Below are 26,501 nucleotides of genomic sequence, written 5' to 3'. Positions count from 1 at the left end.
TCTAGAGCCCAAACAGCCCAGGCATGGTCTTGTCCTCCCAGACAATAGACCTGCACAATTTCTTGCATGCCTGTGTACTTCCTCCATAAGGAGGTCATGGAAACCTAATCTCCAGGATCTGGATGAGAAGGGAAAAAAAAGTTAATTTATGTGCAAGGAAAAACTTGCCAAGCTCAGAATAACGGCTCATCCTGGGAGCTGGTGTAATGTCCTTATGATAGCCTGCAGTTTTTTATTCCCAAGTCGGATAAGCTGGTAGGTACAATGGGTGACACCTTTGAGCATCCTTGTCACCCAGGAAAAGGCATGCCATGAGCGCTGCTGTTTTGCAGCTGACGGGCATCATCTGGCGTCCCTGGGTGCAGGAATCCCGCTATTATTAGCCACCAGTTTTCTGCGGTGCCTCCACCGAGCCCGGGCTCCTGGAGGAGATGAGGCTGCTGCCCCTCGCCACCGCCGCTGTCGAGGCACGGCGCTCCCAGCCGCGCTCCAGGGGAGCGCAGCAGTTCCCTTCTCCCTGTAACTCACATCCTACAGGCTCGGCCCCGCTGCCGGCACCGCGGAGCTGCCCCCAACAGGAACCGCATTTGCTGAGAAACCCGAAGTCAGGGCTGTGCCGCTCTAAGGCTTTGTGCTCCCTCCCCCACGAGACTGCATTGCTTTGGTTTCCTTCCATCCCCCTCTCGTTCCCGCACGTTCAGGTGGCATTTTCCAGGCGTTCCGCGCTGTTTGCACGTTCGCAGCGCCCGGGAGGTCGCGGCGGAGCGCGGCCCTCGGCGCACGGAGCGCCCTGTGGCCGCTGCCCGTCCCCCGCCCGGCTGCACCCCGGGGGCACCGGCGACAGCTCCGAGTGCCGCCCCGGCTCCCGGCGGCACAGCGCGACCGCCGGTGCCGTGCCGTGCCGGAGGGAAGGGGCAGCGGGGCTTTCCCTCTCCCGCTAAGCCCCTCCCGCCGCCCGGCCCGCTCGGCCCGGCCCCCCCTCGCCGCGCACGCCGCTTCCCGCTGCCGCCCGCGCCTGCTCCGGGAGGAAGAGGGGCGGCGGCGGCCGAGAGGGACACGCCTTTCAGCCTCCCCGGCCCGGCCCCCCGGGCCCCGCCGCCCACCGCGGGCGCGGCGCAGCGCAGCGCGGCCGCCGCCGCCCCGCCATGAGCCGGAGGTAGCGGCGGCGGCGCCTTCCGCAGCCGCCGCCGCCCGCCCGCCCCTCCGCGGCGGCGGCCGGGCCCGCGATGCCGAACCAGAAGGGCGGCAAGGGCAAGAAGAACAAGCGCGCCAACAGCAGCGGCGACGAGCAGGAGAACGGGGCGGCGGCGGGCGGCGGAGCCGCGGCGGCGGCGGGTGGCGGCGGCGCCGGGGGCGGCGGAGCCGGAGCGGCGGCCGCGGGCGGCGGCGGCGGAGCGGGCGGAGGAGCGGGCGGCGCGGCGGCCGCGGGCGGCTCGGCGCCCGGAGACGGCAAGAGCGGTGAGCGGCGGGCCGGGCCCCGCGGCCTCCCGCGGTGGCGCAGGCGGCGGCGCGGAGCGGAGGGGCGGCGCGGGGGGACGCGCCCGAGGGACGGGGCGTGCGGGCGGGTGCCCGGGGCGCCGAGGGGTCTCGCCCGGGCCCTGCGCGGCTGCCGCCGGCGGGATCTCCCCGAGACGCCCGGTGTCCCCGGCCGGTGCCCCGCCGGAGGCCGGGGCCGCGCGGCGGCGGTGCGGGGAGCGGCGGGAGCCCGCGGTGCGTGCCCTGGCTGCGGGCGGCCCGGCGCTGAGCGCATCCCCGGCGGGCGGGAAGCGCGGCGCTCGCCGGCAGCGGCTGCTTCGGAGCTCCGTTGAAAAACCCCCGCTTTATTCCGTCACGATTAAAAATGGAGTCGTGCCTTTCGGTCAGTTTTGTTTGCCGTTGTACAGCAGTTGGGTTTGGCAGGTTAACGTGTTCACTTCGCATCAACCATTTTCTGCTGCCTTTGGTCGGTGGGTTGGATTTTGGTTAGGAGCGGTTTTGGTAAGGTGGTGTCTTGCAGAAACTTGCATTGCTATTCACGTTTGTTTTGCTGCAAAGAATGTGTCAGGTTAAAAGTAGCGGCAGGTAAAGGTTTTATTACAGTTTTGCTAAGCCGAGAAACCCCACCTCTTAGGTCTGCTGCTAGGTTTACAAACTGTGGTGCAGAGTCCCTACTCTTCACTTTTTTCCCCTTCCAAGTTATATTTCAGCTTTCTATTCTCCATGCTTTCCAAAAAATGGGAGTGTGGCTACAACTGGTGTTAGGCTTCGTGGTGATAGTTTAGCCTACTGCTGTTAGAAAGGCAATTCCGAATTTCTTAGTTTGGTTTCCGAGACGTCTGATTCCCATGTATTATTTAATGGAAACTTTTCCTTGGAAATATTATCAATTAATTACAAATCACTTTAGCTCACAAGGTCTTTGCCAGACTGCTTTTGTAAGAATATTACTCCAGAGAATCATGGAGAATGATTAGAATTTCCTTATTTTTCTTTTTTTTCTTTTTCTTTTTTTTTCTTTTTTTTTCTTTTTTTTCCCTATTTGCTTTAAGTGACTGAACAGGGGGCAAAAAAGAAAGAGGTTAACAGGAGTTAGAATTTTGCTAGAGTATTTTTTATCATGACTTCAGTATGGTAATGTAATATGTCCAACATCCAGATTTCAGGTGGTGTCTTATACACTGGCTTTTCTTTGGATGGGGAGAAGCAATGTTTGGAATTTTTGTTTTGCTCAAGCACAAGTGGCAGCAGTGGTGTGTCTCTGGAGTGGCGGTATTGCCTGTGGATGGTGGGGTGGTGCTCCATCTGCAGATGCCACAGGAGGTGATGCCAGTGGACGCTGGTAGTGGTACAGCGTGTTAGCTGGACAGGTTATCAGTCTTCTTCACCTGTAAGGCTGTGTCCCCCACATGCTTGACATATCCTTCCCCTGTGCTGACCAGCTTCTTCAGAAGTTCAGCTGCCTTTCTGACATCTAACCTGAGGTGCTCCTTTATTCTCTCTCTCTCTGCTTCCATATGACTTCAGTGGTCAGAAACATCCCTTGACTCTTTCACCAAATTCTTCACTTCCTCTTTTTTTCCCCTCACCTCAGAGCTGCAACCTTGGTTTGAACACTTGCTGTATGGTGCCTAGTAAGCACACCTGATCTTTGCCTTGACAGGATCATTGCATCTCATCATACCTTTCTTTTCCAATAATCATAGAGGCTGGAGGGGTAGATGTGGTTGCTGGCTTCATTTTACATTGGCTACTGCCCATCAGATAATCCTGAGCTGTAAGTTTCGTAAATTGTATTCTCACTGGTAAGTGCTGGTTCAGGTTGTGCTGCAGAATTGGGAATCTGGCTCATGTGCAGGGAAAAGATTAGACCATGATAACTGATTCCCTCAAGTCTTCAAACCCAGTGAATCTGAAATGAAGCTCTGTAGTGTAGGCACTGCCCTGGAGGCAGCTAGCCCGTTACTAGACTCCAGACATTTGTAAGAGACTCTGCACTTGGGGGCTGCTTGATCACTGAGCAGTTTATGGAGGATGTGGCCTGCTGCAGTGAGTGGTGAGGTTAATAGAGTTCTGCAGTGCACAGTCAAGTCGTGACTGTTTGTGGGAGACTGTCTGGGTTTTGGATTGAGTCTGCTGGGCTGCAGGGAAGCTCCTGGCTCTGCTGTTTTTGGACTGTCACAGCTGCATGCTGTGACTCGTGCTGCCCAGGCTCAGTGGTCCTGTGAGACCCCAGGCTCGCTCTTCCCTTCTGCATTGTCACCATAGTGTTTCTGCATGTCACCACCAATGCTCTAGTGTCATCTGTGTGTGTCTGGTACCACTGCTCTCCTACTGCACTGTACCCTGGAAAAGCAGTGCACGATCATAATGACATAAGCTGCTTTCTTTCATTAATGTCACAAGACAGAAGTGTGCAGAGATGAAAGCAGCAGATTTAACAGTTGCAAATGTCTGTGCAGACCTTGACTTTGCACTGTGATGTCAGTATGATGGTTTAATTATGCAGTCACATCAGGACCCTGCTTCACTCATGAAGAGATAGTGATTCAGATATGGGTTTTTTTAAGTCTTCACAGTTTGTTGTGTGGTCCATGTTTCTGCCCCTCATCCATATGGCATAATGAAAGAGAATTTTACATTTCGTCTGGGTTTCTCTGTGCAGCCTTGACTAGGTGTGCCATGTGATTGGAAATTGCCATTACAGGATCCTTTTATTGTGGGAAGTTCTTGTTCACTTTTACATTTTGATAAATATTGTCTCACTCCCTGCACCATTTTCCTTTTAAACAATCAGTCAGCTTTGGGCATGATTACTGAGAAATGTGAGCAGACTTTTCTCCTTCCCCAGGAGGGCATTTGTTTATGTTTTTTTGGTGGTGTTTCAAATTTTGTGTGTTCAGAACTCAGACTGTGCTTGGAGGGTTCTAGACTCCCACAGAGGAATTGGGAAGGCAGAGAGCATAACCACTGACCGGATGTGATGGCTTTTCTCACCTTGCACTCTCAGTTTCCCAGCAGGTATTGGGATGATGTCTGCAAGGGGAATTCACATTCTCTAGCTGTGTCCTGTCTCTTCCATCAGACCTCATGATTAATTTTTCTTGACCAAAGTGCATCCATTTTCTGCATAAGTGATGTATGGGATGTGGGTGGGCTAGTTTAACAATATCACAGTGCACAGGGAAACTGAGATGTGATGTCACAGAAAGTCTCATTTCTTAGATTACCTGTGTTCAGAGTATTAAATGATGTTGCTAAAAAAATTTTAATTTTGTAGCTAGTTTTCTGGGTTACTTTTCATAAAATCTGAGCTATGATAATGCAAAATTATCTCAGTAACTGCATGGGATTTTGCACTTACCCCGTTGATGGCAGTAGTCTTCATCTGCAGACATAAATGAGTGTAACATTTTGGGGATACTTTGCCCCAGTCATCAGAAGAGGAAAATCCACAGGGTTTACTTTTAGATCTGAGGCTCTGAGAAACAAATTCCTATTCCGTCTCTGACTTGCTGAGGCTGGACACTTTCAGACTCTCTGCTTCAGCTGTTTTATCCCTTTATCCTCTAAATGTCTTGCTTTAGTCTTGACATACAGTTGTTTCTGACCCTAATATTCCTTATTCTGTCCATTTTCTTTGCCTTGCATTCTTCATCTCATTAGAGTAGGGATAGAGCCAAGTCCTCTTCTTTGGCTTGGCTGTCCCTATCTTAAGATCTTGCTGCTTCATCCCCTTGTCATTGTCACTCTGTTCTGTCCAGCACTCGTGCTGTGAGAAGACTAGAGAAAAGAAAAAGCTGTGTTTCCTTAGCTGTGCTTTTCCCCTTCAGCATGGAATTCATTAAAGCCAGCCAGATTAAACTAAAAGAAACCCCACAGCATAACTTTCTCTAAATCACTGTCCTACAGTGTACTGGCCACTTGTTTTAAGATACTTTTTTTTTCTTTCTGCCCTTGCCATAGGTGAGCCCTTAAACTGCTCAAGTGGCAGAGCTGGTGAGTTGGTGGGTTGGCAGGTTGAGCTGCTGGCAGATTTGTGTGCTTTTGAACACTTCATTTGTGTTTCACAAATTTGTAAGACCTGATCTACTTTCAAATAAAAATGCTAATGTAGGAAAAGTGTTTGGAGAGGGAAATCAGCACAACAGTGACTAATGTGTTGAACGCTGCGACTAGCCAACAATTATGATTTACCAAAAAAATATAATTATATCTTGGATGTAGGATAGTTAAAGAGGGACAGAAAATTCATCAATGCAATGTTTAATTTAAAAATATACTTTCAGAGAATGAATTGTTGTAGTATTTAAGCCTGGATTAATATTTTCTGTCAAATGTTCCCTGCTGCATATAACATCCAGTTCCAGTTTGGCACTCTAGTGATGTTCAGTGTTGGCACCTTCTGATTATTTAGCCTGAGGGAGTCCCATTGGTATCAGTGAGACCACCTGGAAAATTAAGTTTCTGTTCTGTTGCAGTGACTACAAAATTTAATACCTAGTAATTTACTGAGGGGAAATAATTTTGCCTCATAATACCATTGTGTTCTTCTAACTGCAGAAATCAATTGAATGCAAATTTCGCTGTCTCTATCAATGCAAATCAGGTTTGAAAGGACTTTTATGTTAGTTTTAGGATTTTTAAAACTATGCAATTACATGCTTTGGTAGCAAATGCAGTTTGTGTAGTGCAAATCTTTGCAAATGGAATCATGTTCTTGGTGTTACTGAGTAAAAAAAAATATCCTTTCATGCAAGTGAGCCCGCACCCATTTAAGTTTGGGTTTTTTAAGTTATTTGCTATCAAAATGGCTAACACAGCATTCTGTGTTCATGTGATTAGTTAGTTATTGCTCAAGTGTTGTGCTTTCATGAGTAAGCTTTAGGTGTGATGTTTGCTCTGTTTCATATAAGGAAATACAGTTTTTGAACTGATTGCTCTGCTTTGTCTGTACTCATCGCATATCTTACTCCCAGTGATCTAACAAGTAGTGACAAAATGATTTCTAGCCCTTGGAGACATTCATAAGTTTTCTTCAGCCTTGCTTGCAGCCTTGCATATTGAGATATCCTTTGATATTAAAGTACTGTCATGGCTGGCAGACATCCATCCTTTTCTGCTTTTCTTCCTGCAGCATGTGTGAGGGAAAAAAAACCAGAGGAAAACCTTTCATTCAGCTCAGAGTAAAGTATTACAGCTAATCTTCAAGGTGTCTAAATTATAACAGGATTAGTAGGGCATGGGTTTTCTTTAAACTGTTTTGATAGAAATTCAAATAATTTTAAAGAGGCCTCTTGAAGTAGTAGTAATCTAGTCACTGGAGTGGGTAATTCCATTTTGAAAGCTTGTGGGATTTTGAGTGGAGTACTGGCATTTCCTGGTAGACTTTAGTGACATTTATCTTGGGAACATTCACTTCAACCTTGATGTCTTTCCGTCTGTCTCTCATAGTCCGTCAGTCCTCCTTCCTGGGCTTGGGAGGATATTGCTGCTGTTCTGTCTCGGGTGCCTGCTGGGAGAGGAGGTAGCTGCTGTTGGAGCCTGGCTGTGGGGTGTGCCTGGCACTGCCCATCTCCAGTTGTGTGCTGCCATAGCCACTGTGGGAGCAGTGTCAGCTGAGGGCTCTGTGTGCCACACAGTGCCAGAGATGGTCTGTGACAGGGCTGGGTGCAGCATGCCATCACAAGGAGATGCCTGTGGGAGCCAACAGCTCCACATCAGCAGCTGCTCTCTTGGAGAGATGCTGGGTACTGCAGCTCCTCTTTCCCACTCAGTTTCTACCACCTTATTTAGCCTGTAGCATGGAAAATAAAATCCAGTCTGTCGCACTGAAACTTGGGAAGGATAGACCAATGACACAAATATCCCTAGGTTTGAAAATATAAGTGATGCGGATACCACTTGATTCAACCTGCTTTCCATTCTCTCTTGCCTTCTTGTGCTTTTGGACTAGGTGTGGTGGCTAGCTGGCTCTGAGCGAGTCCAGCCTGCATTGTTTACACCTGTGCTTGGCATTAGGGCATCTACTGCATGCCACAGTTATCTCTATTTCCAGTGTGAGTTGGAGTTTGCCACTGAAAACTTGCTAGGACAGGTGCAGTAGAGTCTGCTTTAGTTATTATTAGAGTGACTGTTTCTTGAAGCACCAAGGTTAGTTCTCTGTAGCAGTTGAATTTTTTAAAAGCTCTTAGAAGGCTAAAGTGAAAGGATTTAATGGTTCAAGTGCTTTTCTGTGGGGACAATTCATGTGCAGACTAAGCAACAGACAATGTTGAGAAAAATCCTAGTGTCTTCCTAGCTGGGACATGATTGCTCATGGCACAGAGAACCAGTTGTCTTCTGACCTGGTTAAACCAATTCAGAGTTCACTTGGGAGTATTGGGGGTGCATAGTTGTCCTGGTACTGATACAGGTAGTGGCTTAGGTCTGTTCTCTGGGGATATTTCCAGCTGGATTCAGATGTTACAGCACAAGCCAGGTCAAATTTCTCCTGTACAGAGAGGGTCATTGCATCCCAAGCAAAAGCCAAAGCTTTTGTTTGTGATTGTTTTCTGTATTTGGACAACAGATATTAAATGGAAAGAAACTGGCTAAGATGGCTAGATGATAATTGTACAGATTATGGTGATTTCTTCAAGACCATGTGAATTCTTATGTTTGGTTTCAGCAGTGTAGGCAGTAGGTTCAGCTTGGAGCACAGATGGCTGTGTAAACAAGCTGCAGAATTTTTGTGCACATGTAAGTGCCTATCTTCCTTAGTTTGTACAATTTCAGTCTTGATTTTCTGCCTTACTTTGGTGAGGTGATGGTTGAGCTGGGAGTGGGTGGTTGAATGAGAGCTGCATATAACTGTATCACATGCTAGTTGCTGATTTCATAAACAGGCATTAGCTCAGACTGTGCTGTTAGTTAGAAGGTGTTAATGTGGCAGGTATGAGTTAAGCCTTCATTATTTCCATGGTATTTTCTTGCTCCTCTGAAGATGCTAGGTGTTTTTGTTTTTTTTTTTTTAATTTATTTTTTTATTGTTAAGAAATTGCCTTGGAGTTCAAGTGTGAAGTTAGCATAAGTGAAGTGCATGGAGATGTTTCTAGCAGCTACTAGCCATCTGGGAGTCCCATCACGTAAAGTCTCATCTGAACCAGGGTTTAGGGGCTCCAAAGTAGCTGAAATCTTTTCTAGGGGAAGGTGATCACTTCGTGTTACTACTCACTTAATACACTTATGGACATCTTGAACATGGGCATGAGGGAACTGGGCTGCTTATGGATTTGTTCTCCTTAAATCCCTTTTGAGAGTAGGTGTTGCCTGCAGCTGCGTGGTTCTTGGGGGCAGGATTGAGCTCTGGATTGGCACCTATTGGCAGTGACAGTATGTAGGTGCCTAATAGATGTAAAGCTATCAGCCAGACTGGCTCCAGATAACTCCTCATTGCAATGGCAGTGGCTCTCTGTTGCTTACTGAGAATGGACTGCTGGCCTTGGCTTCTCTTTCCAGGAGCGTGAGGGAGTTTTAGGCATAGAAGAAAGCCTTTGTTAAGAGTGACTTACCAGGTACTGCTGTCATATTTTTTTCCTTTCCCTCCTGGAGAATCCTCCTGGAAGCTTTTGTCTTGATCATTTGGCAAAGACTGCCTCTGAAGTTTTGAGGAGATATCAGTTATCATCAGAGAGTGTTACCAGTATGAGCCCTGAGCTGAGATGCTTTGAAAGACTTCTCCTACTGTTTGACAGCTGTTATTTGTTCTTGTTGCTGCACTGAAGATCCAAGCCTGCCTTTTGGATCAACTTATGAAATGTTTTTTGTCATTGCAATCTTGTACTGCACTTAGACTCTTAGGAAAGTGGCCAGTCATTTCTGTATTGCCATGTTATTTGTACTATTTAACCAGTTATGAGTATGACAATACCATTTGATCACATCTTGGTAATCTTTGGAATATTAGATTGTATTACAAGGTTCAGCAAAGCAAATACATCAGACGCTTAATTCAAGTTTTTCTGTCTGTTTTGTTGTGATGGTGGTGGTTTATTTTCTACAGCTGCATTACAGTATTAGTGCAGTATTATTGTATGACTTCAATTAAAATAAAGCTATGCTGATGGCAGAGGAAATTCAGAAGATTCATGCAGATGGTTGGTAGGGAGTGGCCTTCCCCAGGAGTGACTCAGCTCTGGTTCAGGCTGGCACAGTGAACAATTCCTAGCTGTGTGAGGTTGTGAAGAGAGCAGTGTTCACAGGAAAGCAGGGTAGAGGTTAGTGTTTGGTTTGAAAGGGATGTGTCCCACAGGAACCCTCCTCACCTTGGTAATGTGCTGGCAGCTAGCATGTCCTTGGCATAGATGAAGAGATGCTAGAGTGACAGTAGACCCAGAGCAAGCCATAGCAAGTGTCTCACAACCAATCTGGTGCCAAGACCTTTTCCTTTTTTTGGGGATAATTTCTTTTTCCAGATACACAACCCTACTGTTGCCTGACAGTTGTTTAAGATGACAGTAGGGCTGTCTCGTCCAGCCGCCACCGCGCTTCCATCTCCCTCTGCCCCCAGCCTCACATGTTTAACACCTCCCTTGTGTTTTACCAGGGGTGGCAGATCTGTGCACTGAGCTGAAACCTGTGCCGACAAGTCAGGGAAATAATTATCTGTTTCTGTCCACTGACTGAAAAACTGGTGCTTAACACAATGGGTAATGTGGGAGCGTAGCAGGGGAAGAGCGAATTTTGCTTTAGGCATCTACATTGAGGACTTGCAACAAATGGGAGCAGTCACGAAACTGAAGCCATGGAGTCATTGCATTTGGCTTGCTGGGTGCATCTTTGGTTTTATGATGGGTGTGTAAACAGAAGTAAACAACGTTCTCCTTAATATACTTCACCAGAGGGAAGTTCCTCCGGCAGCTGTTGTTCTGCTACTTTCATTTGGGTCATAAAATGGGAAGGATGGTCTTCATATACTGCCTTTCCTTTTTATTAAAGGCTAGAACCAGTTCATGTGGGAGGATTTTCTTTGTTGGAAGAGGTATTTCTCAGATGTTCTGTTTCTATTCCTATTCCTGGCTTTTATGGATGTTTATAAACATGAACAGAACAAATGAGAAAAAGCCAAACAATCCTATCCAGCTTCCTTGCAGTCTTCTGTCATATTCTCATTTTTGAAAGAAAAGTTAATTTTTTGGTGGCTGTGTCAAACATAAAACACAACCTTGTTTAAACAGTGAGCTATCTTTGCACAAATGTACGTGTGTTTGGAATATTGTATGTTATTTCTGTTTTAGAAGACATTTATTTACTGCTCCTTCCGACTATTTTCAAAATCACTGTTCCAAATCACTACAGAGGAATATGAGAAAACATTTTTTTTTTTTAATGTGGAAACATAACATCTTGAAAGAAGCAGCACACACTTGTAGTTGCAACTTGACAGCCTATGTTGAAGCTGTTCTGCTACAGAAAACTGCACGTTGTCTTGTTTTGTTCTCTTAGGCTATGAAACACATCTTGAAACTGAGAGTTAAATAGAAATTCTTTTATCATTATTTTGGCATCCTTTTGAAAGGGGCTGCTGGGAGAATGGATGTTGCTCTGGTACCATGTAATCTTTCATTTTCCCTGAAGTTCAGTTTCATAGTTTTGGAAACCAGAAACTTGTTGAGCCGTTAGCTACTTGGAAGCAAATTATATCTAGGTGACAAACCAGCTTGGGGCTCTAGATGTAGATGGGCAGTTTGGACATGTCATTTCTATTTACTTCTCATCATAATCTCTCTTGACAGTAATTGTTAACACAGTCATCATAAAACATTAGGATAATGATTCTAACTCTGACTTTCTGAAGAACATCTCAAAATTTATTTCTAATTATGGGAAGTACAAGGGCTTGATAACAAGAATTTTTTAAGTTTTGTAATGCTGAAAAAAGTGCTCTTTCTCATTTATAAAATGGTGATTAAATAACCCAGACCACTTCCAAGGGTGTGAATTGATGGGAAGAGCTCTTCACATTACCTAAAATGTGGCTCCCATACTGATCTGAATACTCCTTTTTCCTTCTAAGGCATATCTGTTGCCATGAACTGGGAATATTGCACAAAGTTAGCTGTTTTCTGTTTCTCATTTATTCTTTATGCAGGAATATGTGGCATAGTTACGTTTGGCAGGAGACATGGGTACGGAGAAGTCTGCAAGGGATGTTGGGTCCTGCACAGTCTGTTTTGGACAGATAATTTGAAATGTTAGGCAAACCAAATGTTGGCTTGAGATTTTTGTATGCTTTTCAGGTATTGGAATTTTCTGCTTTCTTAAATACAGGAAAACTGTAGAAAGCAGTAGAACTTTCTACTGAGACAACTTAAATTAGCCATGCTGGACTTCCCAGTTTCTATTGTGGAAATACTTCTCCAACCCAGCAGACTTGATAAAAGCAAATCTGTATCAGTTAAGGCAGGTGCTTTGACTAGCATGGCATAACCTGTGCTGTGGAGGGACAGGCTGAGAGACCTGTTTGTTTTCTGGAGTATTTCTTGTGCAGCTACAGTGACAGTAGTGAAATGCCAGGTGAGTCCCCAGAAGAGGTGAGTAGAGATCAGCTTCTTGTCTTAGCAATGATATTTTTCAAAGCAATCTCAGTGCCCCCATTTAAGAGTTCATTGGAGTCTTTTGTGTGATGGAAGGCTTTTGTTAATTCTGTTGCTGCCTTCCAGCTGCTCTAGACCTGCTTTTGGTGTGGTGATTATGTGACCAGCCAATTCACACAGTGTGGATGGCAGATCAGATGAGGGAATGTGTAAAACCTTTGTAATCATCTAGTTAACTTAAATGTTGAAGAAGGCATCGCTGTCCAGGACTTGCAGCTTTGCCTTTTCTTGCCCGTAGTTCCACTGTGTGGGATGTTCCTCAGGTAATTTGGCATTTGTAAGTTCTTGAGGAGAAACTGAAGATGATCTCATTCCACAGTGCTTCCACTGTCTGACTAGGAAAAGGGGAAAAAAGGCTATTGAAAGTCGCCTTTATTTTAGCATTCCACTACATGATCATAATTAAGTAATTGCAGGCATATTCTGTGGAATATATGGGCTGTGGTGATGATTTTTGTATTTCAGTCACTTACTTTATTAATTTCATTTTTTGTCCACATAGTGAAGAGTCTGTAAACTTCTCAGGGGGCTAGTGATCATATATTTTTGCATACAAACTCAAAAACGTGTTCAAAGGCTAATCAAGGAAACTTTCCTTTTTTAGTCAGTTAACTATGGATGAACAAGTATAGTGTCTATATTCAATTCTAGACTTGTCTGTGTAGTACTTTCTCAGCTGTCAGCTATAATTATACCTGCAACTGCTAGAACATTTACTCTCTGAAACACAGCGAGAGCAGAAGTGGATTTTTGGCATGTTCTTTTTTTTGCTGCCTTCTTGCAATGGTGGAAAGGAATATATACCAAAATAGACGAATAAAGGAAATGCAGAAGTGAGAATTGCTCATATTGGTGCCTCGGGTGCCTCGCCTCACATATGACTTCTGACGATTTGTCTTTCATAGCTTCAGTTTAACTGGCTTCTCTGAGGTCAGTTGCATAAGGATGCTGTAGTTGTGAACTATACTTTCACACCTTAAATATGATGAAAGAAAGACTGACAATGAAGAAAAGCTTTGCAGAGATACTTGACTTGAATTGAAGTCTGGGAGAATGGGTGGGAAAACTCCCTGAACTGGTAAACTGACTAATTTTGTTTCAGTGCAGGTAAGTTACCACTCCTGCTCTTGACCAGCAACATTATTGTAAATAATAGCAACATTATACCTAATAACACACAGTAAAAGAGTGAAAAAAAATTAGTTGCTGGTAGCCAATAAAATTGTTGCTTCTCAAAGACATCTCCAAACTTGTATATTCTTAGAGGGCTTTTCAGAGACATGAGACAACCAATAACAAAATATTTGTCACATGTATAGAAGGAACTTCCAAAGAGTCTCTAGGGGAAAGAAAGCTTCTTGTCGTTGTTCTCTCCAATTTGGTAATTTGTTCTTAATGACTGAAAATTCCATATTTTAAAATGAAATAGGCTTTTTCTTTAAAGGAAAGCTTTTGGGAATGTGTTTTGCTTGCAATTTATAGGCCACTCCCTAAAGGAAAGGTATTGCAGAAGAGCTCTTCTTGCAAGTGTGCCACCTCTGGCATTAGAAACAAAGAGGGAGAAGTTAAGAGAAGGATGTGGCGTCTTCCAGGAAATGGCTCAGGAGTTTTTCTGTGCTATTTGTGCCTCTTTCTCCGGTGTACATTTTAAGAATTACAGTAATCTTGGATTTGCTGAAGATAGCCTTGAACATTTTTATTATTTATTAGCGTTTTCCAAAAACTTGCTAGGAAAGGCTGGGAAAGGGACCACTAGCACAGCAAAGATCTGTTGTTGTAGAGCATCTGATTTGTGTATTACTGCTGCAGGACAGGTGATGATGGATAGTGTGTCTCTTGCTGAGAGTCAAAGTACATCTAGCAGCACAAAACCTCTCATTCTACTGCAAAGTATGTTGTGTTATTTGTGCAAGCAGTGATAAGAATGGGATTAAAAACAATGCAACAGATTTTTACCTGCTTATCTGATAGAAATTTAAAGTCCTAAGGGAAAAAAGCCAGTCAAGGCTCTGTGAACCCTCTGCATTAGTCCTGGGACTCTGGCTGAGGCTTCAGGGGAACTTGAGGAAGCTGGTTGCTGTGGTTTAGATAGGGTGAAGCAGCACTTGACCATGGAAGACCCTGAAGAAGCTTGCTAATATTTGAAATCAGCCATACAGAGGTTGCAAGGCCTCTGACAACCTTGTTGGAGCAGTACTTTCTCATAAGGTGGAAGAATTAGGAAGACAGAAATACAGAGAAGAAATATTTGTAATACTTGAGTAAGCATCTGTGGTGGGGGTCAACCTGCTGAAGCATCTAAAAAGTTTTTATAAGAACTCCAGTAGAAAATTTCCAGTCCTTTTTGAGCCTCCCAGCTGCAGCAGAACAGCCAGCAATGGGAGTCATGTGTAGTCTGTGGTACTTTGGTGAGGAGCTAGAAAGTGTCTTTGGTTCATAAATGCAGAACATTCTGTTGCATTTTTTGTGAGATAATTGAAGTAAACTGTTCTTTGCTCAAGGATGTAGCAAAGGTGCTACTTTTACTGTGTTGCATTTGGATTTTTTCACCTGTCTTGCTGCAGAACTGTTTGGTTTGTAAAATTTAGCTATCCAGAAGGTCAGTGATGGTGATATAGTCTGTATTTGCCTAGGCAATGTAATGAAGGCCCTCCTTTCTGTACTGAGAATGTAAGCTCTTTGTCTTGCTTTTCAAAGTTCTCTGCTTCCTCCTTCTCTCCTTAGCTGTTGTCTCTTGCTCACTCCCAAAGAAAAGATCTATTCCTGGCTCTCCCCATGATTGTGAAGCTGGGCTTACTTGCTTACTTACTTGCATTGCTTACTTGTTTTTCAAACAGACAGCTCTGTGTGTTCTCCCCATGTTGTCTCTCAGGCTTCAAAGCCCTCCAGAAACATTCACAATGCTTTCTCCTTGCTTCTTAAGGCTTTGCAACACTATCCACAAATGCTTGAGGAGAACTAATGCGTCTGAGATGCTTTGGTTTTGAATATTAAACAGAAAGTGGTGTCATTTTGTTTCTTTATTCGTGCATTTCCTTATCTCCTTTCACATGCTTATCTCTTTTTGGCAAATACTGCTTTTTGCACTGACCCAGAGCTAGTGCTTGTGGCCCTTTAGTAATACAGGTTGTTAGTAAGAGCTTGCATGTGTTTGTCACAGCGTTTAAAGAAAGTAGTGCAATAAATGGGCCACTAAGTTATTAATGTATCTGTTTTACCTTCCACAGAAGCCCCTTGTGCTACTCCACTGATCTGTAGCTTTGGAAGGCCGGTGGACCTGGAGAAGGATGACTACCAGAAGGTTATATGCAACAACGAGCATTGTCCCTACAGCACTTGGATGCACCTTCAGTGCTTCTACGAGTGGGAGAGCAGCATCCTCGTCCAGTTCAACTGCATTGGCAGGGCCAGGAGTTGGAACGAGAAGCAGTGTCGCCAAAACATGTGGACCAAGAAGGGATACGACCTGGCTTTTCGGTTTTGCTCCTGTCGGTGTGGGCAGGGCCATTTAAAGAAGGACACGGACTGGTACCAGGTGAAGCGAATGCAGGATGACAAGAAGAAGAAATCAGTGTTGGAGAAGAGTACGGGCAGGTCCATGACAGAGTCAGCAGAGGAGGCCAAGAAAGGCAGGCCGGCCAACAAGCCGCAGAAAGGCTTGAGTAATGACCTGCAGCGAAGGCACTCCATGGACAGGCAGAACTCCCAGGAGAAGGGTGTCATGGGCGGCAGCTACGCCGTTCGCTCCCCTTGTGTCTCTCCTGGCCAGTCCCCGCCCACCGGCTACTCTATCCTGGCCCCCACGCATTTCAGTGGCCCTCGCTCCTCGCGGTACTTGGGAGAGTTCCTGAAGAACGCCATTCACCTGGAGCCCCACAAGAAGAGCATGGCCGGAGGGGGCATGTTCAGGAATGCACATTTCGATTACGGGACAGCTGGCTTGCAGGCACACAGATCAGGACACTTCGATAGCCCCGTGCAGTTCCTGAGAAGGCTCGATCTGTCCGAGCTGCTCACCCACATCCCCAGGCACAAGTTGAATACTTTCCACGTGCGGATGGAAGACGATGCCCAGGTGGGCCAAGGGGAGGACCTGCGGAAGTTCATCCTCGCTGCTCTCAGTGCCAGCCACAGGAACGTTGTAAACTGTGCTCTGTGCCACAGGGCGCTGCCAGTGTTTGAACAGTTTCCGCTGGTGGACGGGACCCTGTTCCTTAGCCCGTCGAGACATGATGAGATTGAATATGATGTTCCCTGTCACCTTCAAGGTACAGGTTGTCTGTCGGTCATGCTGGGTTTCATTAAATGATGGAACTGCCTTCTGTGCCTGTCCCTGCCGTTAGAGATTTTCATCCCGATTCTGCGTTTTTAAGCAGTTTTGTAAAGCTTGAAGTAATGTCCAAAATACTCGCGTGGATCTGATTGGAACACTTAGAAAGAATTACAAAAAGATGTATAGAAAGATCCATGCCTTGTGTTTGGGCTTACAACTAAGCAAGTTCTGGTCCGATTTCTAGGTAGACCATGGGAAGGTTTTCCAGCCAGTCTGTTCTGGAGCAAATGCATGCTCATTTATCTCTTGGGAACTTTACTCCAAGATGCACATCAGCCTTTTAAACAGCCTTTTCAATTTAAGTGTGCTGTGCTGCAGCCTGGGTGAAAGTTGTGTTTGTACCACTGATGAGGATGAGGTACCTCTCATCTGCTTTAGACTAGACAGTATCAGTTTTGTTTTATAGTGAAGTATTATTTCTTAAGCATTGAAAAGGCTGTAGTCTGGCCTGTCTTACCACAGGCCTCAAGAGTTTGTTTCTGTTAAGAGTAAGCTTTTAATATGATGTGTTCAAGCACCAGTGAAGGTTTTAGACTTCCAAATGTGCATGTGCTTGAGCTATGTTTTGATTGTATCCTAGCTCTCATCTGAGTTGAGACCATAGCACATGGTTCTTTTTTCCTTCTAGAGAAACAAATGAATGTGGGCCAGCATGAGCTTTAGCTCTTCCTGAAAGCTGTGGCCCAAACTTAAGTGATCAGGGTGGTACATAGCTAAACGTGCCTGTCCTGCAGCCTGCTGGCAGCCAGCATGGCTAAAATAAGTCAGGGAAAGTGTTCCTGGTCTGGTGGTCAAAAAGCATAGAATTGTATGTTGAAAAGTATATTGGTAGGGGATTAACCAGAGGTATCTTAACATTAAAGATTCTCATCTTTCAATAACATACATTGTATCCCATGCATGGTCATAATGTGTTATGTAACATACCCTTGATGAGCAAACTTTGAATTTTAATTTTTTCCTTAAATCACTACGCACTAAGTCACTAAACTGTATTCATGCTAACATTATTGTTCTGTCTTGCCTAATGTACTTCAATGAGAAAAAGCAATAGGCAAATGTACAAGCCAGAAAAGTTCCAGGATAAACAAAATATACGTACATATAGTGAGATAAATATGCTTATTTGCTTTGGTGGGGAGTTACACAATGTGCTTGTGATTTTATCAGTACAAAAAGCTGATTTAGTAATAGTGAAACTCATAGTTTGTTACCATTTGCCACTAAGAGTGAAACTGTGAAATTACTTTTTTTACTTTAATTATTTCTTAACTGTTGGATGATATATCTTAAAAACTTGTTCAGACAAGTTGCTGTGAATAATTAATTGTTAAAATTTTGCTTCCTTGTCCTGGGTAAAATGGTTTATTACCAGAAGTACTCCTTGAAATGAAATTAAGCTGTAAGGTGCTGTTCCAGGGTGGTTTTTTTCAGTACAGGAAATAATTTACTTCCGGCATTTTTAAGATACTAAGTGCCTCATTTCCTATACAAAAAGTATCCTGAAAATTAAGTGGTGGGGGAGAATGTAGTATTTTAAAGTGCAGAAACAGTGCAGAACTTCAGATGGGGAAAGTTATTTATCTTCCGGCTCAACACAACTTCTATGCGTGGAGTTGTTTGAACATCACCAATCTCAAGTGTTTACTTTAGGAACAGAGTTTCTTACAAGGAATAGAGCTAATTATACATATTATATGTATATTATATACACTTTAATTTCATTCCATCATGTTTTCTAGAGCTGAACATGCCAGTGTAGAATAACTCAGTTTTTGCCAGCTCACACTAGTAAGTGCATTTTGTATGGAGATTTTAAGAGGAGTCTATTTTTTCTTCTTTTTCTGAAATAGTTGGCTTAAAAACCAAAACAAGTAAAAGCACAGACTGTTAATTTTGGAAATATCTGATACAGACTAATTGTAAATCGTTAATATTTCAATCCCATTTTTGTAGAAGAATTACAAGATGTGTGTCTGTTGAATTACAGTTTGTGATGTGTTCAGTGCTTTGATGCTAAAGGGCACAAATTGCAATCCAAGGTGAGCACATGTTAAACACAGTCCTGTTTTGTTGCTGATCTGTAACTTACTGCTTAGCTCTGTCTCACGTAGCAGTGCAAAATCTGGTATGTTGCAGGATTAGTACTCGGTGTCAGGCCACCTCTAATAGCCAACTATTAAATTGCAAATCAGTTTAATCACTACGAGTTAGGCATAGTCTGGGTTCCAGATCTTTATTATTTATGTAGGAATTTTGTTTTTTTGTGAAAGTCAGTCTCAGATTTTGCATTGGTTAGTTTAATCACATGTATGTAGTGAAAACACTTGATTTCCATGTCTGAGCCACTTGTTTTTTATGGAAAAAAGTGTAACTCAGGTTGACTTGGGAAAGTCATTTTGCATGCAGAGCCAAAGGTCATGGTAGAGCTCAATATATTCATAGTTCTGAATGGCATATAAAAGTCTTTGTATGTGCAATACATATGTAAATATACTTCTTATTAATGAGCAGTCAGAAGAAAGTACATGAAAAAAAATTTCTGACTGTTGCTTTTTTTTCTATGGGGACTATTAGGTCCTTAATTCCCTCTTTGCTGGAAGATACTGGTGAGTTGTTAAATGAATCTGTACCAAGTTTGCTAAATAAGCTTCAGCACTTCTCCACTTCTTATGTCAGGTGGGGATGATGCTAGGGCAATATTCTGGTTTTGGAAACACAGCAGCTGATCTTACAGCTTAACCTGGCATCTCTTGGAGGTTTAGCAATTCCTTTTATAAAGTATTTTGCTAAGACCTACCAGCAAATGGTGTAAGGGAGAGTGGGCAGGGTGATGACTAATTCTTGAGTTCTGCATAGCTTCAGTCAAGCCCTCTGTATTTCTTGTAGAGGGGTAGTTTTTACTTTGTCATTCACTCTTCATAAAGAAAAAAAAAAAAAAAAAAGATGTGATTTGTATCACTAAAAGTCAGATACTACATGCAGAAAATGTCTGTTTTAATCTTCTCTTTTCGTCTCCCTAAGATATGTCTTTTCTGTCCACAGGAAGGCTCATGCACCTCTATGCTGTTTGTGTAGACTGTTTGGAAGGGGTTCACAAAATCATCTGCATTAAGTGCAAGTCCCGGTGGGATGGAAGCTGGCATCAGCTGGGAACCATGTATACCTACGATATTCTGGCAGCATCTCCCTGTTGTCAGGTTAGTACCAGACATAAGTAACACTCCACACAAGGTGAAATTCCAGCTGGTTAGATAAAGTCAAGGCTGTGTATCTCTTCTCCCTTTCCTCCTTCCATCCTTCTTTTCCAGCCTGTACCTGTAAGTGCAGTACAAGAGGGCTGATGTGTCTCTGTCCCTTTGTCTTAATAGGGGCATTCCTTAAGAGGACTTTAGCTAGGCTAAAGTCTTTGGTTAAGGGTCACTGATTAATACACTTACATTTTTGAATATGCCTTGGTAATTAAATCTGATGCTTCATCACTAGCATCACTAGTGTCAGGTGCAGTTCCACATTTTCAGCAGATGTTTCATGTTTCCAGGGTTTTTTGGTTCATAAGCTGTGTTTTGTCACAATTGTAGCAAAAAGGTGCCAAGGGAACAGAAAGGTCCAAAGTGTCTTTGTGCTTGGAGATGACTCAGCTCTCCTTAGTCTTTGTTGTGGCTGGCCCTCGTGATGGTACTCACCCACCACAGCCTGAAGCAACTTTGTGTTCATCAAACACTCACCTAAGAGAGGAAGATCCAAGGCCTGGGGCAATTCCAGAGTAGACTCTGCCTGAGACAGCAGGTTGTTTGAATGCCAGAGAACAGTTGTCCATGTGCAGACAGAGCACTTGTGCTGTGCAGGTAGGGGTAGACAGCTGTGGAGAAACCATCTGTCTGGGAATAACTCATTGCTCTGCTCCAGATGCTCAGACACACAGGTGGTGGTAATAGGTCAGGACAGGAGTCTTGCAGAGATGCAGGCATTCAAGCTGGGATCTCTTCATGGTAGTGTGCATACTTTAAAGCCATCTGAAATACCATTTTGTCAATATGCAAAATTAGAGTTTATTTTAAATTTAATGTATTTACCAAAATGTGTTGCTCAAAAGACAAGTGGTATTGCTGCTGCTGGTTAAGGTGACATTGGTAGCAATTATAACTACAGACTCATATATTACCCCCAAATTTAGTGTCTCTTGAGGCTGTAACTTTCTTATTTTTAAATAGGAACTTTTGAAGGTAAAGAAAGCACTGATACTGACTTGCTACCTTTATAAAAGTCAGCAGCTTTAAATGTGAATAGCTTCTCTTGACTGTACAAGAAAAGATTTAAGAGCTCATTATACAAGAGCCTTAATTACATGATTAATGGACAGTGTGACACTGCATGGTATAAGAACTGACTGTAAAAGCATTAGCTGCAGTGACTGTGATTGCCAGATAATAAGCATTATTGTTTCACCATGATGGTTAGAGATAATTCTATGCGTGCAGAAGAATGACATTTAAATATGGTATATCCTATAATTCCAAATTGCCTTTCTGGATTTATTTTGAATAATTTAATGCCTTACTTCAAAATATTTAATTCTACATCTCAAATTTGCATGTAGAATAACGAACTGCAGCCACTGTCAGATTGCTAACTCTTAGCTGATGTGCTGGACAGTAATAAAGGAGAAAACATTTTGGTTAAGAATTCCATAAAAATTCATAACCTAGTAGATTGTATTTCTTAAAATTTCTGCTTTTCAAGCAGAGCAGATAGCAGTGAAGATGTTGGATTTGTTTCTTTTTGAGTGTGATCTCAACAGGGATAGTACTTTAATAATTTCCTCCTCTCTTCATCCAGGAAAATCCCTTAAATCAAGATGGCCTAGACAATGCTTTTTGTTCTTTTCAGTGGAGAGCTGAAGCTTTCATTAGTGTATTGGGCTGTGAGGTTAAACTGTGCTGCAGCTCAGGCCCTCGCTGCTCATTTGCCACCTTTACTCTTTAACTTCTTTACAGTCTCAAATCCTTTCTGCTTCTCTTGAGTATTCCAATGGGCTTGCTGAGCTTTCATGCTGCCTGTTGCTTTCTTTGTATCAGATGGGCTGTGTTTCTCAGCTAGATTTCTTCTGAAGTCTCACTTTTTTGTAACAGCTGAATATTAATAGCTCTGTCCGTCTTCACCTGTGACCTTGAATTATTTCTCATATCCACCCAGTTAATTTTGCTTCTTTCTCAGCTGGATTTTGTAGAATAGTTTGTGTGTTGAAGTGATGTTTAGTTTGTATAACATGATATGTACTATAAATGTTTAAACAGACACTTAAACTGTCACAATACCATGTTGTGCTGATAAAGTAGATCAAGTTATACATTTGTTAAGCCAAAAGATTAAAATCCTAATATATTCCATAGACAGATGATGTTCAAATGTCAGCCTAAACAGTTGAATTGCATGGCACAAATATGAAATTTCTCTCTTTGCTTCGATGCTTCATTAATGATTTACTGAGACATCCCTTCTTGTGCTGGGAAATGAGGAACTGATTGAGAGACTAAGCAGCACAAAACAAACCTTGATGCTCTCTACCTTGTATCAGTCAGAGTGGGAGGTGACCTACTCTCCAGAATTTGGTGGTGGTCTTTAATCTGAAAGGCATGGGATGTGCCTGCGAGTTCCCAGTCCAGGTGAGGAATGTCCTTACCAGCACATTCCAAGTTTCCTGAGTGACCCCTTCTCCTGCTGGGGAGGACAGGGATGGCCTCTGGCACCTACTTTTCCACAGGTGAGAAGCTGAGGGGAGTGTAGTTATTTCAAAAAGATGTTTTTGTTTTTTCCAGGCTCGACTGAACTGTAAGCACTGTGGGAAGCCAGTGATAGACGTGCGGATTGGCATGCAGTATTTCTCTGAATACAGCAACGTCCAGCAGTGTCCTCACTGTGGAAATCTAGACTACCACTTCGTGAAGCCATTTTCTTCATTTAAAGTTTTGGAGGCTTATTGACGAAAGCTTTGCTTTAGTAATAGCTATTTTATGGGTATTTCAACTTTATTACATATCTTTTTATAGGATTCATTCTGTGATGAAATCTAATTTCTTTTCTAACTGAAAGAGCAGCTTCTTTGTCAGTGTACATATTAATATGTATATATACATGTTATTAAAACCAGAATCCTCCTGACAAGATCTCTGTGAAGGTTGGAGGCAAGCCAATTTAATGGCCTTTCAATATATCCCATGTATGGGGTAAAGTTCAGCTAAAAATGATTTGGGTTTATTTTTTGTATAGTTGTAATACAGTTTATAGGAAGGGTGTGGGGAGACATAAAGGACAAGAGAAATATGTCCAGTTGGAAAATGGGTAATTGCATAGGGTTATTCCTCCAGCTTGGTGGAAATGGGAAATCCAGGAAATCCTGGAAAGAAATGATTCTGATAACTGTTGAATTCATTCAGCCTTTTGCATTGGTTTCTGGGGGTTCAGGAGTTGGCCCTGTGTTGCCAGTCCCCTCAGCAGGCTTTCTTTCAGATTTCCCACGACCAGGGTAAACTAAGGTATCATGACAAGTGAATGTAAATGTGTGCCAGAAAATGCAATCTTGAATGAATTCTTTTGGCATCACGTCTTCCTGCCATGTGTGTTTGATGTGCATTGCCCTCACTGAGTCATAGTGCAGGCAATAGTGCTGCTTCCAACAGGGCTGTCATGTGCCCAGCTGGTCATCTGCTCATACCAAAACAAGCTGGAGATCTTAAAATGCTTTGCTTAAAGGTATTTCTTCACAGACATTGTAGGGAAGGAGCTGGCTGAGCTGAATGGGGATGTGATTGTATGTGCCTGCTGGGACTGAGGCTTTTGCTGCCTGCAGGCTTGTGTGGCTGGCGTGGAAGGAGAGCCATGGAGTGGGATCTGGGCCCTCAGACCTGGATGAGCTGAGAGCTACTGAGTACAAAACATACATCACTTTTTAAAACAATTAATTGCTGCACCTTCGTCTTTCAAAATTGTTTTCTGTCTAGGATCTAAAAACAAGGAGATGTGTTAAGAAAGCAAACTTAGCATATTTACTTTCTACATGCCTCTGTGCTGTACATAATAGACTGCATTAAGCAGTGAATTTGTATCAGAGAGCCTGGCCCTGTAGACTCTGCAGTTGTTGTTTCTTGACTCCCATTTCTCCCTTCCTTAAATAAACTTTTTAAAATAGGTCATTAATCTTTTGCTTGGTTTCTCAAATCAGTTGAGATTTAAGGGACGTTTGGTTTTTTTGCTTTTCTCAGTAGTGTATTTATGAAGTATTTGTCCACTGGAGCAATATGGGTTTTGTTTCTGTTTACATGGTGGGATTATTTTTTCTTTCTTCTGAAGTCTTTTGTTTTTCCAAATTAGTCTTTTTAGAGTGTATCTGTTGAAACCACAGTCTTGAAAATGGCCTTGATAGTCTGCCACCCTGGGAAAGAAAACAAGTCATAAGCCAAACTAGTGTTTTTTCCTATGTTGGACTGAGAATTACACTTTCTGCTGAATTAAGAAATTATCGTGCACTCAAGCTGAATATCCATGTTTCATAGTGTAACAATGCTGAGTTCAGGGTGAGTGCTGATGCTGGCACAGTGTGAGTGGCAGTGTCCTTGGGTGCCACCCAGCTCATGTGGGGCAGTGCTGAACAGGCTGTGGTCACCTTCAGTGGTGCTCCTCTCCTGTGAGAGTTCCTGGGCTTGGTTTTGGGTCTGGAGCACGTTCTTGGGGTTTTGTGCAGCTGTCCCATTTGCAACAGTTTTGGGAAAAACCTGTTTCTTGTTCTGGGAGAATTATGGGAAAGACTTTGAGAGACTTCTAACACTGTCCTTTCATGGCAACCACACCAAGCCCAGCTGGTGGGACCAGCACTGCATCCATTGTCCTTAGGAGCAGGACCTGGCCTGGGCATACCTGGGCTGGAAGAAGGTTTCTAGCAAATAAAACCCAATTAGCTGTGCAGTGTAGACTTCCCTTGTGAAGAGCAATCAAGTTATAGTTTGGATTAACTCCTCCAGAAGGATGAGCCCTTCAGCTTTGATGGTGTGTGGAGCAACCTGCTGGAGTTAGGGTGGCTGGCAGGGTTGGAGTTGTGCTGCCTGGCAGTACCGTGAGAACCAGACCAGACAGAAAACAGCAGCTGTCACAGCAGCCTGAAACACTCAGCAAAGAGAAAGCTCCTGTAATTAAACAGTTAAAGAGAGCAATTAAAGCATCCATCTCTTACTGCAGGTTCAGTCTTGAGTGCCAGTCATGAGTCTGGGGTGTCAGTACCCATAGGATACATGGCACTGTGTGCCCACTTTTTTGTGCAGTGGTGAGAGGAGGTGTCACTGTACAATGCACATGGTAGGGGACAAGTGGGATCTCAAGTTGTCCTAGATACCTGTTCATTTGCTACCCTTAGAGCAGCTTAATTTATAATTCTGCCCTTTAAGTTCCTGGGTGCCTCTCTACACCTGTATGTGTGACAATCAAAAATGAGTAGACATGGAATAAAGGAAATATGGTCAGCTTTAAAAACAAGTGTATGAGAGATTGTATAATACATTCAAGTCAAAACCAGGAGTGGAGCAGACTGAGAAAATGGGACAGGAAAAGCACATTTAAAGTCTTAGCACTGACTAGGAATTACATACAAATATATCTAAGTAAACAGTTTAGTTCTTCACCAGCTTTTCCTTTTAATTCTGCTGTTAAGTGAGTCTTACCTACTGCTTGAGGAAATGCCTGTTTTCTTGTAAAATCTTATCTCTCAACTGGAGGCTAGCAGCACACATAGCACTGTAAAAATAATCCTCAGTCGAAACCAGTTGAGCTACAGAAAGATTCTTCTGTACTTTCACTCCAAAGTAAATTATCCCTAATTTGTAGAGGCTTTCACTGCTTCTTGTTGGTACTGAAAGCTGCTCTTGGGTTACTGCAAAATACTCAATTTTCTGTAACATGCAGATTCCAGTCAAGCAGTCAGCCCTCACCTTTGGCCATGAGAGTTTCCTGGGCTTTGCAGAAGTAGAATTGCTAATGCAACTTCTTTGGGGCCTAATGGCTACTTTGGAGGTTAAATTAGACCACAGTTGCTCTGCTTTCTGTCTTGACAAGCACTGGAAGTAGTCATGAGGTTGCAATTGCATTATAAGGGAAATTACCTCCCTAGCAAGGGAGCTGCTTGCTTTGCTTATTTGGCTAGTTTATTCTTCATTATCTTTCATTTCTTTTCTGATGCTGTGTGTTCTTTTTAAGCTGGCCCACGGTCAGATTAAGTTGCCTGAAATATGTTTTGTAAATGAGAATGCATTCCTCTGAATTTGGAGGTTCATTCTACTCTTAAGAGCACGATACTCCTTGTGATAGCAATAGGAGTTGCATGTGCAAATGCTTTTCCTTCCAGTAATTAACTCTCCTTTCCATAGGAGAGGCTTGCATTTAGGTAGACTTCATATTTTGGATGTGTAAAACTGATTTCATCCATCAGTAAGATGTCTACAAATAAATTTTGATAACCATAACTAACAAAATGGACATTTTTACATGCTGATGTGTAATTTGACATCTATCGACATGAACAGCCTGAAATTTTTGTTCTGTCTAATGCTGCAGAGTCATTAAAACTACAGTGTTTTATAGCCAGACCATAGACTATCCTATAGTCTATTTACATTAGCATCTCCAGTAATGAGCAGTGTATTCATATTGAGTTTAATTGGAAAAATAAGGAATATTCCTACAAGGGAGGCATCTAGCCCAATATTTTTCTTTATTCTGTTTTTGGTTTTTTTTTTCCCCTCCCATATTCCTCATTTTGCTGTACCAAGTAACCAAGGACAAACATGTAAGGCCACCGGTGAGAAAACCCCTCAAAAATACACTTGTCCATAAAGGTTTCTTATTGAGACATTCTTGGATTGCACTTTTGCAGATGGAAAAATATGTACATAGCAAATGAATGTTGATGAAATTAAAATAATTGGTTATGATATCATTTATGTGTGTTGTTAGAGAATATTTTGTTGTGAGTTCTCTGTATTAAAAAGTAATAAATACCAGACAGCTGA

General features: G+C 43.2%; 1 protein-coding gene across 1 annotated transcript; it reads left to right on the top strand.

Moving 5' to 3' along the window:
• Positions 1-1,089: 1,089 nt before the first annotated feature.
• Positions 1,090-26,501, top strand: HECA (hdc homolog, cell cycle regulator). The gene is made up of 4 exons (XM_056487749.1): positions 1,090-1,458; positions 15,341-16,381; positions 19,492-19,646; positions 22,266-26,501. Exons 1-4 carry the CDS (start codon positions 1,227-1,229, stop codon positions 22,428-22,430), a joined length of 1,593 nt encoding a protein of 530 aa, XP_056343724.1. The 5' UTR covers positions 1,090-1,226; the 3' UTR covers positions 22,431-26,501.

The sequence above is a fragment of the Oenanthe melanoleuca genome, chromosome 3 (assembly GCF_029582105.1).
Source record: "Oenanthe melanoleuca isolate GR-GAL-2019-014 chromosome 3, OMel1.0, whole genome shotgun sequence".
Lineage (NCBI taxonomy): Eukaryota > Metazoa > Chordata > Aves > Passeriformes > Muscicapidae > Oenanthe > Oenanthe melanoleuca.
The sequence above is the reverse complement of the archived record's forward strand: the minus strand, read 5'-3'. Positions and strand labels throughout refer to the sequence as shown.